A 17588-nucleotide genomic window follows, 5' to 3' on the forward strand; every position below is an offset into this window, starting at 1 on the left:
AGAGCAAATCCACCCTTCAGAAAATAAATGCTACAGGCAACTACATTTCTTTTTTTTTTTTTGGTAGTTTTCTATAGGTGCTGTCAGCACCTATAGGACAGCACCTCCCCTATAGGTGCTGTCATGCAATTGAATAGAGACATGGCAGGGTCTGACCGTTCTAAACCATTCTCGAACATTTTGACGTATTCATCAGCATTTTCAGGTTCTTATATTTTAAAGCCATTGTTCAAGGTTATTGTAAGGACTAAATGAGACAATACATGTAAAATAATTAGAAAATTCCTGGGCCTATGACAGGTGCACAATAAACAGTAGCTGTTATTTTGTGTTATGGGCTGGAGAGTTTTCTACCTTGATAGAGCATAGCTTATCACGTTCCCATAGTCCTCCCTAATCATGGCTTCCAAACTAAATAATGTGGTGTCTTAAGTGACTTTCACTCCATTTTCCCCACCAGTTCCTCTCAAAGTTGCACTGTGACTGCAGGGATTTCTGGGGCATAAGGACTCAGTTTTTACTTCTTTCGTTCCCACTCCTGTGTGCTAAGTCGCTCAATCGTATCTGACTCTTTGCGATCCTATGGACTGTAGCCTTCCAGGCTCCTCTGTCCATGGGATTTCCCAAGCAAAAACACTGGAGTGGGTTGTTATTTCTTTCTCCAGGGGATCTTCCCGACCCAGGGATCGAACCTGGGTCTCTTACATCTCCTGCATTGGCAGGCAAGTTCTTTACCACTGGCACCACCTGGGAAGCTCAGTTCATTTCTTTGTCCAGGACCCTTCTGTGTTACCCATGGCTCCTGCTCTCCAGCACCCACCTCCACTGTTGCCAACACAGCCTTTCCTCTCTTCTTGTTCTTTCTTCACGTTCTTGGCTGCTTTCTCTTGTTTCTTCTACATTTTTGTACCATGTACACAAAGCCTGACCTTTGCTGACAGTGATTTTCCTTCCTTGCCAACACATTAGTTAGATCTGGCTCTTTTCTAGCTATGATTATTTATTTGATTACTGGGTTCTTGGAACAATCTGTGCTGGTTATATATATTAAATATATCAAATTTATATATTTAATATATCAAATTTATATATTTATTTCATATATATATATATATATATATATATTTTTTTTTTTCCTCTTGGAAAATGCAAGAGAAGGAGAATTTGGCAGTGCTTCCTAATCTGGAACTATTACATGATGACGATGATAATGATAATAATAATAATCACCACCACCACATCACTATCACAATGAACACAGTTAAATGAAACTAAGCATTTAAATGCTTACTAGTGCTAGATGTTGGTCAGAGTGATAAGTCATGTCTGACTCGCAATCCCATGGGCTGTAGCCCACTAGGCTCCTCTGTCCTTGGTATTTCCCAGGCAAGAATACTGGAGTGGGTTGCCATTTCCTTCTCCAGGGAATCTTCCCAACCCAAGGATTGAACCAGCATCTCCTGCATTGCAGGTGGGTTCTTTACCACTGACCCACCAGAGAAGCCCATACATGGATAACCTCGATGAAATCTCACAATACTACAGCGGGTGTGTGTGTGCACTCAGTTACTCAGTCGTGTCCAACTCTGCAACCCTGCCAGGTTCCTCCATGGGATTCTCCAGGCAAGAATACTGCAGTGAGTTTCCATTTCCTCCTCCAGGGTATTTTCCTGACCCTAGGACTGAATCTGCACCTCCTGAATTGGCAGGCAGATTCTTTATCACTGAATCACCTGGGAAGCCCACTAGTGTGGGAACAGACAATATTCAAGAGACTCCAAAAATGGAGTCATGAAGTTGAGCTCCACACTGAAGTCCCACCAATAGCAAGGGCAGGCTGTTCAACAGGCAGTTTGACTCCAGTACCTACACTGTTTGCCAGAAAGCAAGATTATATCTTTAGTCCAACCTTCTAAATCTGACAGAACCAAAGAGGTGATCATCATAAATTTCCTGAAGTTAATCAGCACAACACCCTAAAGCATATATGCCACCACTGAGTTAGTTCAAGTCATCTTGGTTACTGAAGTATTTCTTCTAATATTGTGAAATCCTAATATGGAATCTTAGCAACTAAATCTCTGAACAATTCATCATATTTTATATTTTAAAGGTCAAAAGATCTTGGAGGAAAAGCTAGGTAAAATATCAATACTCCCAAATCACTAAAATATGTATACTGTCATCCAGGATTCTAAGAATTTTTAACAGCTGTAAGAGTGATATGAACAAAAATCACTGTTATCCATTAAGGATAATAGAATTTGGAGAATTTTAAAAATAATTTTAGACACTATAGAAAGTTTTATATTGAAAAACAGTATTGAAAAGACAAAGGTCAACAGACTCCCATGACTGGACATATAATATTACTTCATCCATTTCATTTTTTTTATAATGCACTTAATGTTTAAGAAATTCATATTAATCAGAGTTTAATTATTTATCCAAATGTGACTATAAGTAGCCTACAGAATATCATGTATCATTATCCATCATCATTTTGGCAAGTTTCAAGTTAACTGCATGGTATTCTCTGGCTTGATGTGTGAAAATCATATTTTTAGATTACTCTAAAAATGAACGAAGTGCCATTATACAAACATTCATATGAAATAAAATTTTAGTGAAAATGGGTTCTAAAATCCCACTGGAAAGACCATTCAACCAGGGTATACCTAAAAACAAAAAGTTTTAATGCAACATCCCAAATGCAATGAAATCTATGACTAGAGAGCAATGCTGCATTTACTATATTTGGTTCTACAAATGTCCTTATTTCTGCTTTAAAATGAAGACTCTTTTCCTCCTCCAAATTAACTTTCTTTTCTTCTTCATTACCATTCTTCTCTATACTCTAAAGCTATACGTACATCTGATAGCTAGCTAGTTCTCTCAGGAATTTTCTGCCACATAAGCTTTTGCTCTGAGAGCAAAGGAGGGAGGGGACATTATATATATACATACCTATGGCTAATTCATGTTGATGTATGGCAGAAACCATCACAATATTGTAAAATAATTATCCTCTAACTTTAAAAGATCTTGAATTTCTGCAATATGGCCACTTGATAATACAGTTATTGAAATAAACTTGAATAAATGAAAAATGAGTTGTATCTCCAATATCAGGACATATGCAAAACTAAAAAGCAAAAGATTATAAATGCCTTAAAAAAGAACTCTCAAGTGCCATCTTTCTTGAATTCTCCAAGATACAACCCTGCTTTTACTTCTAATCCTTCTCAGACTGACAATTTAGCAAAATATAATAGTTACATATGACTAAAATAATGAGGTGAAAAAAGAAAAGACAAAGAGTACATGTCTGATTTCTTAATGTTAGTGTTTCATTTCACCAACAGAATAAGGTTTACTATGACATACCATAAATGTTTCTAAACACTTATTCACAATTTCTGTACTCAATGCATTGTGGATGGCAGCCAAGGGGCTGGCTGCACGTGGGCTCAAGCCCAGGAATCACACATGTAGCTATCTCTCTTCTCTGGAGGGCACTTCACCTATTTCATTTGGACTCTTAGGATCCACTTCTCCTTAAAGAGACCTGGATGCCCAGGGTAGAATGGGACCCATCACAGCACCCAACTTTTTCCCCCAAACCTCCCAAGACTCCGCAATTGCATAGTTCATTTATCTGGTTTGTCTCCTTTCTCACTACTTCACACAAATGAACCTTACAGACTTTGCTCACCTTATGAATCATTTCACTATTAAAGCCTAAGATGGTTCAATTCTTCAGTGAAGTCTCATCACTTTCTGTTCTTTTTATCCCTTTACTCAACTGACGTTTAGCATGTACATAACCATAGTTCTTTTCCAAGGCAGCTTTCAAGTTTTGGAATCAGGCACAAAAGTAGTAACCTTCTAACAATAAACATCATCCATTGTAAGATAGTTTTAAACTTTGTAGCCATCAAGTATTTCAAAACTTTATAATTCAGCCCTTTTTATACCAAAGGCAAAACAAATATGAAAGGATTAATGGATCTGGTCCCATAAAATTTTAGCTTCCCCATGCAGGGTAAAAAGCTCTTTAAAATGATAAACTGGAAATGTATCTATAAAACATTATACATAATGTTTTATAGAAAACATTATAAAATATAGAAATTTATGTTTTATAGAAACCATTATAAAATATAAAAATATTTTATAGAAAAATATCTATAAAACATTACCAAAGTTTAAGAAATGTAAGTATAAGAAATAATAAGAAAAGATGAACATCACCATGATAGAAAAGAAAAAATGGTTTATCAGCTCAATTTTCCAAAAATGCACATGAAAATAACAATAAAATCTCAGACCTTCCAAAATGACAAATTTTTAAAAGTTAAATATTTAATGTGTTCACTCTAATTCACAGCTCTTCCTTGTGTAAAAACATTACAAATCCCTAAAAGTGTTTAAAACAGTTTACCTAGCCGCACTTAAATTTACTCAAAGGGAATAATTAAGGGTGCACATGAGACATTTGTAGAATCACTCTAGATGTCTAATAATGGATTAGATAAGATATATCTGTGAAGCCATGCAGCCATTAAAATGCTATAGAATGTGTTGATATGAAAAGATATTTATATTTGTTATTAAAAAGAGCAGGTTGCTAAGTGTCTTCAAACATATGAATGGATAAAGATGTGATGTGTATGTACACATACACACACACAGTGGAATACTACTCAGCCATAAAAAGGAATGAAATTTTGCCACTTGTAGCAACATGGATGGACTTGAAGGGCATTATGACAAGTGAAAAAAGTCAGACAGAGGAGGACAAATACTGTATGAAAAATTATGTGCCAAGTCGAAAGGAGGCCTACCCCTATCTCGTCCATTCCCCTTTTTCTCTTCCCACTGGTAACCACTAGCTTGTTCTCTGTATCTGTGACAGAGAAGCCTGGCAGACCACAGTCCATAGAGTCACACAGAGTCGGACTCAACTGAAGCAACTTAGCACACACACATGCACAAGTATGTATACAGAGTAGATGTACAACTCAGGGAATATAGCCTGCATTTTGTAGCAACTATAAATGAAATACAACCTTTAAAAAGGTTAATCATTATGTTGTACACCTATAATTTATGTAATATTATATATCAACTACACTTCAATAAAGAAAAGCAAATAAATTTTTAAAACATAAATATTTAATTCTACTATAGATGTGCTCAATCGCTCAGTCATGTCTGACTCTTTGCATCCCCATGGCCTGTAGCCCACTAGTCTCCTCTGTCCATGGGATTTCCCAGGCAAAAATCCTGGAGTAAGTTGCTATTTTCTCCTCCAGGGACTCTTCCTGACCCAGGAATTGAACTTGTGTCTCCTGCACTGGCAGACAGATTCTTCACCACTGTGCCACCTGGGAAGCAATTTGACTATAGTTTGGCACTATTGAAAGGATATGATTTATTGAACTAATTAGTAGTAAAACAAAAAAATATATATATATATATATAAGGAGAATGTTTAAATTATGCAAGAACAAACTTCAAGTACTTTACAGACACATTTGCATGACAATAACCTGCCAATTACAGTAATGCCTACTCTTGAAACTGTTTGACAATGTAAACTTTCAGCTGTCATCCTTATGACATGACATGCACTTATTATGTTTTGTCTACAGTTTCAAAATCAGAACCCAGGAATGGGTCCTTGGAAGCAATATCTTGAAGATGCATTGAATATGGCTGTCAATTTGATCTCCTGGTCTTTCACAGATCATTTAGTCAACATTTATCACGGTTCCATTTCCAGAAATGTGATAATGAGGAAAACAGCCCCTTGCAAAAAGCTGAAAGGCCACAAGTGCCAGTTTTTAGGATAGTCCACATTAGGATGTTACATCATTGACTTGTGCTTTTTTCCATTCCTTTTTTCACTGATAGAAGCAAAGGCAGAAAACTTCAATGTCACAAAAAATGTTAGAGCTTTTTGAAAAAGAATGTTAGTGATCATCCTGTCTAACCCCGGGATGTTAAAAATAAGGAAATTAAGGCTCGGAAAATAGGTGTGTAAAGAGCCAAATGAGAACCAGGCATCTTGCCTCCAAGCCCAGTCCACTTAGCATCATCCACAACTTACACAGAATATCAGGGTCCACTTTAGAATCTAATTATTCTGTAGGGTTAATGAAAGGAGCGATGTCAGTATATATACAGACCTTGCATCTGGTAGCTGTACGGTGCCTGTCCAGGTTGAGGGGTCCCAAAGCTTGTGCCATAGCTGAGAAATCCTGTCTGCCCAGGTGACTGAGATTGTGACAATCCACCTTCAGTCTTGATGCCTGCCCACAATGCACCTAAATCAGTTAGTGATAGCTTATCTATCTGTTCATTTTCAACAGCTGGTGAGTATACAAAAACCTCCCACAGCTATCCAGTCACAAACTCTTCCCAGTATTATCTCAATAGCCAAGGCCAAACATGCTTAGGGTGAAATACCCTTAACTCTATCTTCAATTAAAAACACAAAAAACAGGATTATGACAGATTGGAATGCCTGTCTCCACCGTTCTTTTTTGTTGTTTTCCTGAATTCCATTTTTTATAAAATTTAACTCCAGTGATTAGCTGTTACAAAATTTAGCTTCTGTAATTAATTGTGTTGTTTTCACAAGAGTTTAAGATCATCTTTACAGTCCAGAAATGGTCATAATTAAAATGAACTATATTGTTCTAAACATTGTCACATTAATGTCAAAATCAAATTTTTTTTCTAAAAAGTGATTAAGAGTCTCTAACTTCATAGCATTTAAAAAGTTTTTTCTTTACTCTTTCTACCACAATGCTGATTTTAGTACATAATTTATTCTGAGGTCAGAGGTAGCAATACTGGACATAGAACTAAGCAACACAGGAGGAAATCTTTCCCCAGGTATCCACAAAGTAAACACAAGGAAAGCAGAATAGTAAAGAATTCAGTCCTACAGAACAGCATGAAGGAAACCAATGGTTCCCTTATTGCCCCTTGTAGTTTCAAGTATTTATTCAAATATAATTTTTTAAGTGTAACCTAAAGTACACCTTTTTATGTATTTTTAAAAGTACACTTTTTAAAAATCACATAATATAAAAATAAAGTATTTGTGCCCCCAAATACTTCCCAAAGTACCAGGCTGACATCCTAATTTCACGACTTGGGTTTGGCAGTATCGTTGCACAAGGCTCAGCCTTGGATCATAATTAAAGACAGTCATGAAAGTTAACAACTGTCTTTAATTCCCACAGAGGGAGGGGAGGAAAATGTCTGCCAAGGGAATTCACATTTTGGAATAATTTTACTTTGCACTTAAGATAAATAATATCTTTGAGATCTAGAATACACAGTAGTCTCACTGTTTATTTCCATTTTAGGGGAATTTCATCAGTAGAATGAATTTAGGTAACTTTCCTAAGGCAGTGGAAGAATCTGACTCTTGGCTGAGAGAGCTTACTCTAATTTCTGAAGTATCTCTAAACAACCTCATAATGGCCTTGCATTGCAGTCTTAACACAACCTTAGCATTTTAAAAAATGTCACTTTCCCTGCAAAGGCAATCCCAAACCAGTGAATAAGCCACACTTATAAATGGTCCCTGGAAAAACAGCTGCCCCAGACAGGTGGTTTGATGGCTCCAGAAACTCACTTCCTTTTCATAGGGTCACAATAGGGATTTTCTCCTCTCTCTGATGCTATACTGTTGTACTTTTGGTCTTCACCTGTGCCAGCTCTGTTTTCGGACTGGAGGCTCAGAATGGGAATCTTTGTGGTAAGAACAGATAAAGAAAAGCAGGAAGAGGTAGAAAATGCCCATAGCCACACACATCTCCATGGCTTCTAGCTAGAAGCTGGCAAACTCATCCGACTGGTTGACTCCATGCAGATCCAGTGAAGAATGGCATGACCCCTTCTTCCCCACGGACCCACTGCTCTTACTGTGAAAACATTTGCCTATCTTTTCTCACTGGGTCTAATTAAAAAGTCAGGGGATACACGTCCTCAGAGATAGTCAGAATTCTAAGACCATCAGAATCTTAACTATCAGTTTAAGGTTAAAACCCATAAATTTAAATTATGTGCTTTTCTTCCAGGAGCAAACAATGAAAAGAAAGCTGCCATATTTTTCCATGCACTGGCCCAAGAAAAACAGAATGGCAGGCCAGAAGCACTAGGGCATCTCCTTGCCCTCAAGGCGCAAAAAGAGAAGAAGGGGGGCGTGGATCAGGAAAGCGCTAAGGATTGAGAATTATTCATTCCCAGATTTATAAGCATGGAAGGCTCTGGGATCAAGTCCTTCACACTAAGCCTTACTCTCAGCACTTTCCCAATCCACACCTACCACATGAAAATCCCCATTCTCACTTTACTAGTTGGGAGTATAACCTTAGAACGTCTGCTCATCTCACCCTACTGGACCAACTATTTCAGACAACAGAGACATCTGTTGATGGTTTAAAACTAGAGGAGTCCTTACCCAGAAACTAGCAAAGGGCCCAACCATGACTGAATGGGGAGGAGCAAAAAAAAAGAGAAAAACCAAGAGAGGTGTGTGAGTAATAGCCAAAGCAGTACCAGGAAAGGTACCTTCTCCTGGCATCATTGATACATCTATAGTACCTGAATACTGTTTGCCCTAGAATATACATTTATATTTCAAGTCATCAGCTTATAAATAAATTTTGAGAATATAAATTAATACTGTTTGCCCTAGAATATACATTTATATTTCAAATCATCAGCTTATAAATAAATTTTGAGAATATAAATTGGGGGATTGCCTTAATTCACATTATAGAATTTGAAGTCACACAATTCAAATCATGGGACCCTTTTCCTCTTTCAGCACAAGAACAGTTTAAAAGTAAATTACAGATAATTTGATCTATATTTAACATCATTTTGAGAAACTCAGTGAAGTCATGGAAATGAAAGATAATTCTAAGAAGTCCGTTTGATAGCTGTTTTTAAGTCTAGTTGAAAAACACTTCACTGGATCACATTCAGTTGTGATCTTTTAAAAATAAAACTATAAAAGCTGAAGTAATACATAATTTAGATTTTCATTTCTATAAAATGTATATGTGGGAAATTTGTCTGGGGTAAAGACAGGACAAAAAAAAACAAAGATAATTTACCTTCTAATGATCAGTGAAATACCTAAAGAAGAACATTATTTGTTTCAACATATTGAGAAAAGATTATGAAGCAACAACAGCAGCAGAAGCAAAATTAGAATATTGATCACAAAATAATCCACTAGTCTTTTCTTTCAGTCATTGCTTCCAAAATTCCATGTATTTTTTTTTTCTGGATCACTAGGTTTTATTTATTTTGTAATCAAATGCCAATAATTCATAGTTTTATATTCCAACATGTTGCAATTTAAGATTACAGCTACCATTCCATGGAAAAGAATGTATTTTTGGAATCCTAAGATTTTTAAGAATTAAACTCTGAAGTTTGGCTGGCTTTATTTTTAATTTACAGGTATTGACCCTGTTAACAATTGAGTTAAATTACACCAAGATAAAGATAATCCCCAGGTGAGAGGGAACAAATAAGGATGTGAGCTTTCAATGTTTCCTGATTGGGCTCTTTAAAGTGCAGCCCAAGCCACGATATAGATCACTTTTCCTCGTGGCTGATAACACTGACATGTGAGACGACTACTCTGACATGTGAGACGACTACTCCCATCAAGTTTAGAGCCAGGGTTTGTTGAATGTGGCTTGTACTTTGCTAATCATAGCTCAGCACCTGATAAATAGGAAATGAATCTTCACCCCCAAAAGACTTCATTCACAGAAGTTTTATCAGAAATATGCACCAGAATACTTTGGATTCCCGAACCAAGTGTTCAAATGGCAAATTAAGAACTGAGATATAAATGGGGAAAAAAAACAAAGAGCAAGAGAGCATACGAACCATGCTATCTATCTGCCACTTCTGACCTCAAGATAAGTAGCCACCCCTTCTTACAATGCTCATTAGAAACAATCATATTAGGAATTCAGACACAAAAGGTGATAACCCTTTCTCAAGTGACCAAGAGCTCCATCTCTATATACCACTCCTCTGACACTTTCACACGTACAAGTGTGCCCACTAGGCAACACCACCGCTAAAGCAAAGGGATTACTCACCATAGGAGGAGATTCCATAGGGCTGTCCCGGCTGTGGGTACGTGGCGTAGGCTGTAGCTTGTTGCATTCCTGTAGTAAACTGTGTTTGCCCATATGCAGCCATAGTTTGTGAGGAAGGGGTAGGAAGAATATGTGGGTATGGTCTGCTATTTGTCAGAAATGACAGAAAATAGAAAGCCCATGCATTAGATGGAAACATGCAAGGTAACTGATTAACAACCAAATCACAAATTCTAGTTAAAGACTGTTTCTTCATGTATAACCTTCAACTATTATAGACAAAGTACTGAAATATTTCAGTGTCCCTCCTAGGTGATGCTCCAAATAAATTTACTCAAGTATACTTAAGTCTCTATGAAACACACTTTAGTTTCACTTAAGATGTAACATGTGGGCTCCAGACCTGACTTGAAATAAGGTAAAAGACTACTCAGAAAAGTTATTTATTGATTAAGAGAAAATACATCTTACTTGGAAGGATAAATCTGTGGTGGGGAGAACTGGTGAGTTGGTCTTGGGCTGAAGCTGCTGCTCCCAATGGCTGGAAAAGAAAAATAATGCACAATCATGAAAGAAAAACACAAAATATGTTTTTGATAGCATTGATATAGTTTCAGCTCTGGGTAGACCACATGAAATCATAGACCTTTCTGACTTGGAGAAATAGCAATTTCCTAAGTCGACATAATAGGAAGTTAGACTATACTAAGGAACCTACAGACACGGATTAAGTGATTCTGATTTGACACCAACTCTTATAAAATATACTCACAATCTTCTTAAATACCAGTCAGTGATGACTTTCACAGTGGCAATACTTTAAGAGCACAGGGAGTTCTAGCTACTGTTTGGAACAAGACACTGAAAGGCAGGGGATGAACTGGAATTACAGGGCTAGGCAGGACCGGCAAGTCACCTGGTCTGTTGTTTGGGCTCAAGGGGAAACACACCCGAGACCACGGTACCACGGAACACAGTCTAGTCTCTCAAGGGAGTAGAAATAGGACAGATTCTCATTTTCCTGTGCTGATTCAGCAATTTTTTAAAATAAAAATGCATTTCTCTATGAAATTTCTCAAGCTGCAAACTCAGCCCGTTATTTTCTTGCTTGGAGGTGGATGTTCCTGAGCCTTTCAGTGATATGTGCTCCACTTCAGTATCCACGTCACACAGTTGTTTTTTGTTTTTATCTTAAAGAGAGCATTTAAGCATTCAAGCAGAATTTCATTTCTTTTTAATCACAGACTTGACTCAGTAAGTCTCAGAAATGCACTAAACCCTCTTAGCAAATATTCTACACTCATTCTGAACTAAAGCAGCAAAAAGACATACTTTTTGCTAACACAAGACCTTAAAATGTTAATTCTTGGTTTCTATTTATGTACATAACTATCTACATGCATTCACCCATACACTCATTTACATACACACATTTACATATATGTACACATTTATATATGTATTGCCCCCTTTACCCTCAAATTCTTCCTGTTCTTTTCCTGGTTAAGGTGCATATACGCTTTGGGTACAATTATTATACGACGTAATATGTTTGTTTTCTTTTTCTACTAATAATCACTGCAGAGGCTCTAATTAATTATATTCTACATTAAGATTCTTTGTAAATTTCCATGCACCCCAAGTTTTATATATTTCCACAACATCATATCAATACAGTTATGTTTTTCAAAAATGTAATTTTCTAGCTTGTGTTCGGGAGAATAGTGGTGGATTTGCATTAGAATCTCAAAATCTATGACTAATCCTTTCCTGGTAAAGCAGACTGGCCTAACGCAGTGACAAGAGAATAGCTGGAAGTCAGTATTCCTCTTCCAAGTTGCTAGATTTCAACTCTCTAGCTGTTGGTCTGCAAGAGACGGAGGCCATATGAATAAGAGAAGGTCGGCTAGCCTGGCTGATGTCCCCTCCCTCGTCTCTTGGCACATGTTGGGTTGCCACTCTATTCCAGGCATTGAGTTCCATGCTGCAGTTGCAAACATGCAAAGACAAGTCCCGGGTGTCACACGTGGGGAGGCCAACACAAATAGCCATGGGAGGACAAGTTAAATGTTGCAATTTATAGAAGGGAGAGGTTAGTGAAAGAACGCTTGGACCACAAGTGCTGCCACTGCCCGGGTCACCTGTGACTATAGTCTTTCTTCTCCCCTCTTCTAGGCCTGGAAAGAGACCAAGGGCAGAGTAGATTTACCCAGTAGAGTTGCTGGAGAGGCAGTGTCTTCCCCAGATAATTACAGATGGAAAGGAAGTTTTTAAAAAACGAAACCACAACATAAGTATGTACTATAACACACAATGAACCCCAAAGCCATCTGATGATAGAAGCCACAGAAATCCCTTTTATTTTTTTCAAGTTCTACCCCTGTATTTTTCAAATTGTGGGTCATGACCCATGAAAAGACCCATGAATTCAAATTAATAGGCTCTTAAATTCATCTTAATAGGCTCCACTCAATAATTTTGTTTTTACAAACAAATAGAATAATAGAAGCTATCAGCATTATTATACAGGGTAAGGTAGGTTTGGAGAGGCTTTGATTTGGATTATATGCATCCTCTGTGTGTGTACAAATGAGGAAAGATTTAGGAGGCTACAGAGTGTGGTAACACAAGCACAGGTTCTGGAATCAGAATTTAATTTCAGCTCAGATTCAAGATCCAACTCTTCTATGCGGTCTTAGTCAAGTTGTTTGTTCCCTCTAAGCCTCGACAGGACTTCACAGGTGACTCAGTGGTAAGGAATCTGTCTCCCAAAGCAGGAGACTCAGGTTCGATTCCTGGGTTAGGAAGATACCCCAGAGGTGGGCATGGCAACCCACTCCAGTATTCTTGCCTGGTGAATCCCATGCATGAGAAGCCTGGCGGGCTACAGTCCATGGGGTAGAGAAAGAGTCAGACGCAACTTAGCAACTAAACAACAACAAAGCCTTGACATGTTCTCATGTAAAATGATGGTAATAATACTACCCACACCAATAGACTGGCTATGAGGAGTAAATGAAATAATGACAAAAAGTGAGTAATACAAAGTTTGTGTAAGAAATGCTTACCATTTCAGATTCCTAAATTCCCACTATCTTTGCCCTATATCTGCCCCTCCTTTTATATTTTTAAGTCCACTCAAAGGACAGCATCACCATCTATAATATCCAGTAAAATGCTTAAAAACAGGATTCTTTGTCCCCATTTTATATATGGGGCTAGAAATTAAGTAACACATCCAAACAAATAAGAAAGTTGTATCTGAACTCATATCTGCCCTTTCTTTCCAACCAAACATGCAATCTCCTCAACCCCTTCTTAGAAATCAGAAACTTCAGAATCATCCCATCCCCCTCCCCACATTATATGACTCTCAAGACAACCATCCCCAATCTAAAAGAGACTGCTGAGCTGTCTTCATTCTCCATTCCTACCCTCCAGTCCTGGGGTGGGTTCTCAGTAAGTCTTACCTGGCCTGGAACAATAGCCATTGAGCTACTCTCCCTGTATTCTACCCCAGCCCTTTGACCCTCACTACTGCCACCATCTTCTATATGGCAACTTCATGTCCATTCTCCAGCTTACAATGTTTCAACTCCACTCACATTATCCATAGAAAAAAAAACAAAAAACAAAAAGATCCTTGGCAGAATGTATCAAGATATTGAAGCATCCACCCACCCATGGGTTTAGAGTTACAGTACATCCCTGGACTTGAAAACTGCCCATGCATGCCATGTATTTTCCCATCTGCTTTGGTTGTTCTTCATGTCAGATCCTACTGCCTCTTCTTTCCTCGGCCTGTCACTCACTCATTCCTCCACTGGGACTAAAACATCATTTTCTCTTTAGGATAATGTCTTCCTCCCCTGTACTTTTTGGAATGTTGTAAACACTGGCAATGTGACGCTTACCACACTAACAAACACTGGCGTGATGGTTAGTGTATGTAATGTATAGGTGTTAGTTTCCTCTGCTAACCAGGAGCTTCTGGGGTCAAGGACCTCCTACTCTCCTTTGTTTCCTGGCACTTGATAGGGCCCAGCATGTGGTAGTTGTGTGTGTGTGTGCACGCACACGTGTGTGTATGTGTGTGTGTGTGTGTTAGTTGCTCAGTCATTTCCAACTCTTTGCGACCCCATGGACTCTACCCCACCAGGCTCCCCTGTCCTAGTTTCTCCAGGCAAGATTACTGGAGTGGGTAACCATCCCCTTTCTCCAGGAGTTCTTCCCAACCCAGGGATCAAATCTGGGTCTCTTGCATGCAGGCAGATTCTTTACCATCTGAGCCACCAGGGAAGCCCTCAGCATGTGGTAAGTTATCAATAAACCATGTGTGTTTAATGAGACTGTGAAGTTTAGGTCAAAGGCAAAGTAGAATTTTTAAAATCATAATGACATGAAACTTAAATAACATTTATTTATAGACTTGACATATAATATAAATGGGAGTTTTCCTTATCAAATAGATGCGAATAAGAACCTATAATGCTGCCCAAGTGTCCTGCTTTTTCTCTGTGTGCACTTAAAACTATTGACCATGTAATGACATATAAACAGCCACATCCTTGGGGCTTTCTCCTTCAAACCCCTATGATCTCTATGTAGCTTAAATCCAAGAAACTTCTGCCTTCTACCTACAGTACTTTTTCCCTTAGTTGCCTAAAAAACTTTTAACTTTTTTTAAAGTAATAGTCAAAGAATTTAGGTTAATTGCAATTTCATGAGACCAGAATAGCCTAAGGTAAAAAGAATGCTCCCAGGCCATTTATCCAGGTAAGTAAAATGGCCCTCACACCACAGGTAAACTCCACAGGATGGAGGCCAGAGCCCTGGGACACAGGGACAATGGCTCCTTCTCTGTTTTAGCACACTTGTTTCCTATCACTTCACACTTTCTCCTACCTCTCATGTGTAAATTAAAGAAGCTCCCCAAATACTACTGTGGGAAGGGAGAGAAGGCCCTGAGATAAGTCAAGTCCAAAAGCTGGAGAATCCTTTGAAAAGGTTGATAGAAGTATCAAAATTAGCAAGTCCTCAGTTCACGGCTCCCCTGGGCTCCCTCTCGTTCATTCAGAATCATTCAGCTGGACAATCAGCTCAAAAGCCTAAAAGCAAGTTCTGATTCTCCTCTTTCCCTCATATCCTTTTATCTTAAGTCCAGCCAGCTCTCCCTCCCAAATATAAGCTAAAAGTGACAACTTATTTTCTCTCATCTGCCACTCTATTCCAATCACCAGTGCTGGCTGTGACCAGCGGAGAGGACAGCCAGGATACCTCCTTCCCCCTCCTTTACCCTCCACTCCTCTCCCCTAGTAGGATCCGGGCAACTACATTCTGCCTTGGTGACTCTTCCAGGAGGCATGTGAGCTAACATGCTCTTCCAACATCTTGTTATGAACTAGGAAGCACGGGTCTCCCTGTTTCTCCTTATCTTCTCCTAAAGAGAATGTTCTACATGACAGTCAGTGACCCCTTAAAAACATGAATTAGATCATCATGTCACAACCCCCACTCGCCCTCAACTCCAAGCCCTGTCACCCCCTCACTTCCCTAAGAGCTCTGCTCCGACGCCCTCTCCTCAGAGGAAGCCTACCTCTAAAAGAGACCCCTACCCATTCTTCACTATAGACTTTGACCTGCTTTTGTTTTCTTCAAAGTACTTTTCACTGCCTGTTTATTTACACTGCTACTTATCTATTTATCATCTGTCTCTCCCACAAGAATGAAGGTTCCATTAAAAGAGTAACCCGCTTACTTTTTCACCACCATGTTGACCCACAGCCTAGCACACTGCCTGGCACATAGTAGGTGCTCAATACATAATTGTTGAATGAATGAATCAGATCCCCAAAGGTAGATCTTTCTGTGAACAATTACAAAGAAATCATATTTTGTCACACAAGATGTTTTTTCTCCCCCAGAAATTTCCAATTTTCAAATACGCCAGATATCAACTTTACATGATCAATATCATCAACTGGCATGATGAAAACAAATGAATAACAAATTTGGGCTTTGTGGAAGTGGAAGCAGCAGCAGGTGAAGATATTTTGCAATCCCTTCAAGCACATTATTTTCAACCGCAATTGTTCTCAACATTTAAATCATTAAAGTATTGCTTTTCATTGGTCATTCTCATCACTGTATTTTAAAAACATAATAAACAATCTTGCATTTTTCAATTCAGCCACATGCATTGGAAAATCAACCTCTCTCCTCTCAGTCTCCCCACACCAGGATACCTGGTGAATTCCCTGGAAAAGAGTGAGCCTCGCTACCTCCTTAGAGATTTAAGATGCTAGAGCTCACTGAAGGACACAGGTGGAAATAGCTACTACCAATGTCAGGATGACTCTTCTTCTTCATTTTCTTTGATATCCATTTCCTTAAGATACCTAGAATATTTGAGATGTGAATTTTTAAGCTATCATGGAGAAGGAAGAAGGCATATTGACCTCAGAGATAAAGACCATCTTGGAGTTAATGCCTGGAGATTCCTTTCTCCAGCATCCTCTTCCCTTAGAAACCCTAAGTCCTATTCATAGTCACTCTAGCATGCCACTGGTTTTGCATCTTTACTCATGAAAGAGAGGGAGGAAGAGAGTAGGGGAAGGAGGATAGGAGGAGGAGGAAGAGGAAGAGAGAAGAGAAAAACTAAGAAACAATAGAAAATGAAGGTCCATCCCCATGTTATTCTGTGTCTGCTATGCTTTGACCCAATTCCCCAGCTCATGTGATCCTTTCCTCTGTGTCCAACAGAGACCATCAATCTACGGCAAACAAGATCCTCTACAGCTTCAGTCTCTTCACCAAACAATCTCTCCACCTTCCACTAAGTCCGCCTTTAAGGCCCTAACATTTTTTGCATATCTTTTCCCAGTAGAGGCTGCTCCTTCTCTCAGATTCCAGACTCATAAAGACCTGAAAATACATCCTCCTTGTTGTTTCTCCCAAACCACTGTTTTTCTGCTGTCCCAGGAAATCCTCCCATCTCTGAAGTTCATGACAAATCTTTAACACGTCCATGAATGACCCATCACCTAAGAACCACCTCGAGTTTATCAAAAATTTTAGTATTTGACTGCATCCTGACATATTCCAACATCATCTTGGATCATGCATCCAGTGCTTTCTCATTGAGTCTTGGCCTCAACTCTGGTCTTCTACTCTGGTCAACCATGAAAGCTCAAGACCACATACTGGACTTCCTTCTCCAGCCCAGCCTTAAACCATAACAGCACCAACTGATTCACTTGTTTATTTACAAACATGTACTGACCACCTCCCACGGACTCCAGTCCATAATGGCCACTGGGACACTAAGTGTGAACAAGACAAAAAGAATCTTAATTCTCATAGGGCCATGGTTTAGCAGGAGGAAGTGAAGTGAGTGAAGGTTGATCAGTTGTGTCCAACTCTTTGCGACCCCAT

The 17588-nt window shown here is 38.7% G+C and overlaps 1 protein-coding gene across 1 annotated transcript in view; it reads right to left on the bottom strand.

Annotated features, from left to right (window-relative positions):
- Positions 1-17588, bottom strand: part of EYA1 (EYA transcriptional coactivator and phosphatase 1) — a 174749-nt gene that overhangs the window by 127025 nt on the left and 30136 nt on the right. The window contains exons 4-6 of the mRNA XM_061122834.1: positions 10626-10695; positions 10155-10300; positions 6195-6332 (exon numbers count right to left, since the gene is read on the bottom strand). Coding sequence (XP_060978817.1) covers positions 6195-6332; positions 10155-10300; positions 10626-10695 — 354 coding nt within the window. The remainder of the gene's footprint in view (positions 1-6194; positions 6333-10154; positions 10301-10625; positions 10696-17588) is intronic.

The sequence above is a fragment of the Dama dama genome, chromosome 21, assembly GCF_033118175.1.
Source record: "Dama dama isolate Ldn47 chromosome 21, ASM3311817v1, whole genome shotgun sequence".
NCBI classification, from domain to species: domain Eukaryota; kingdom Metazoa; phylum Chordata; class Mammalia; order Artiodactyla; family Cervidae; genus Dama; species Dama dama.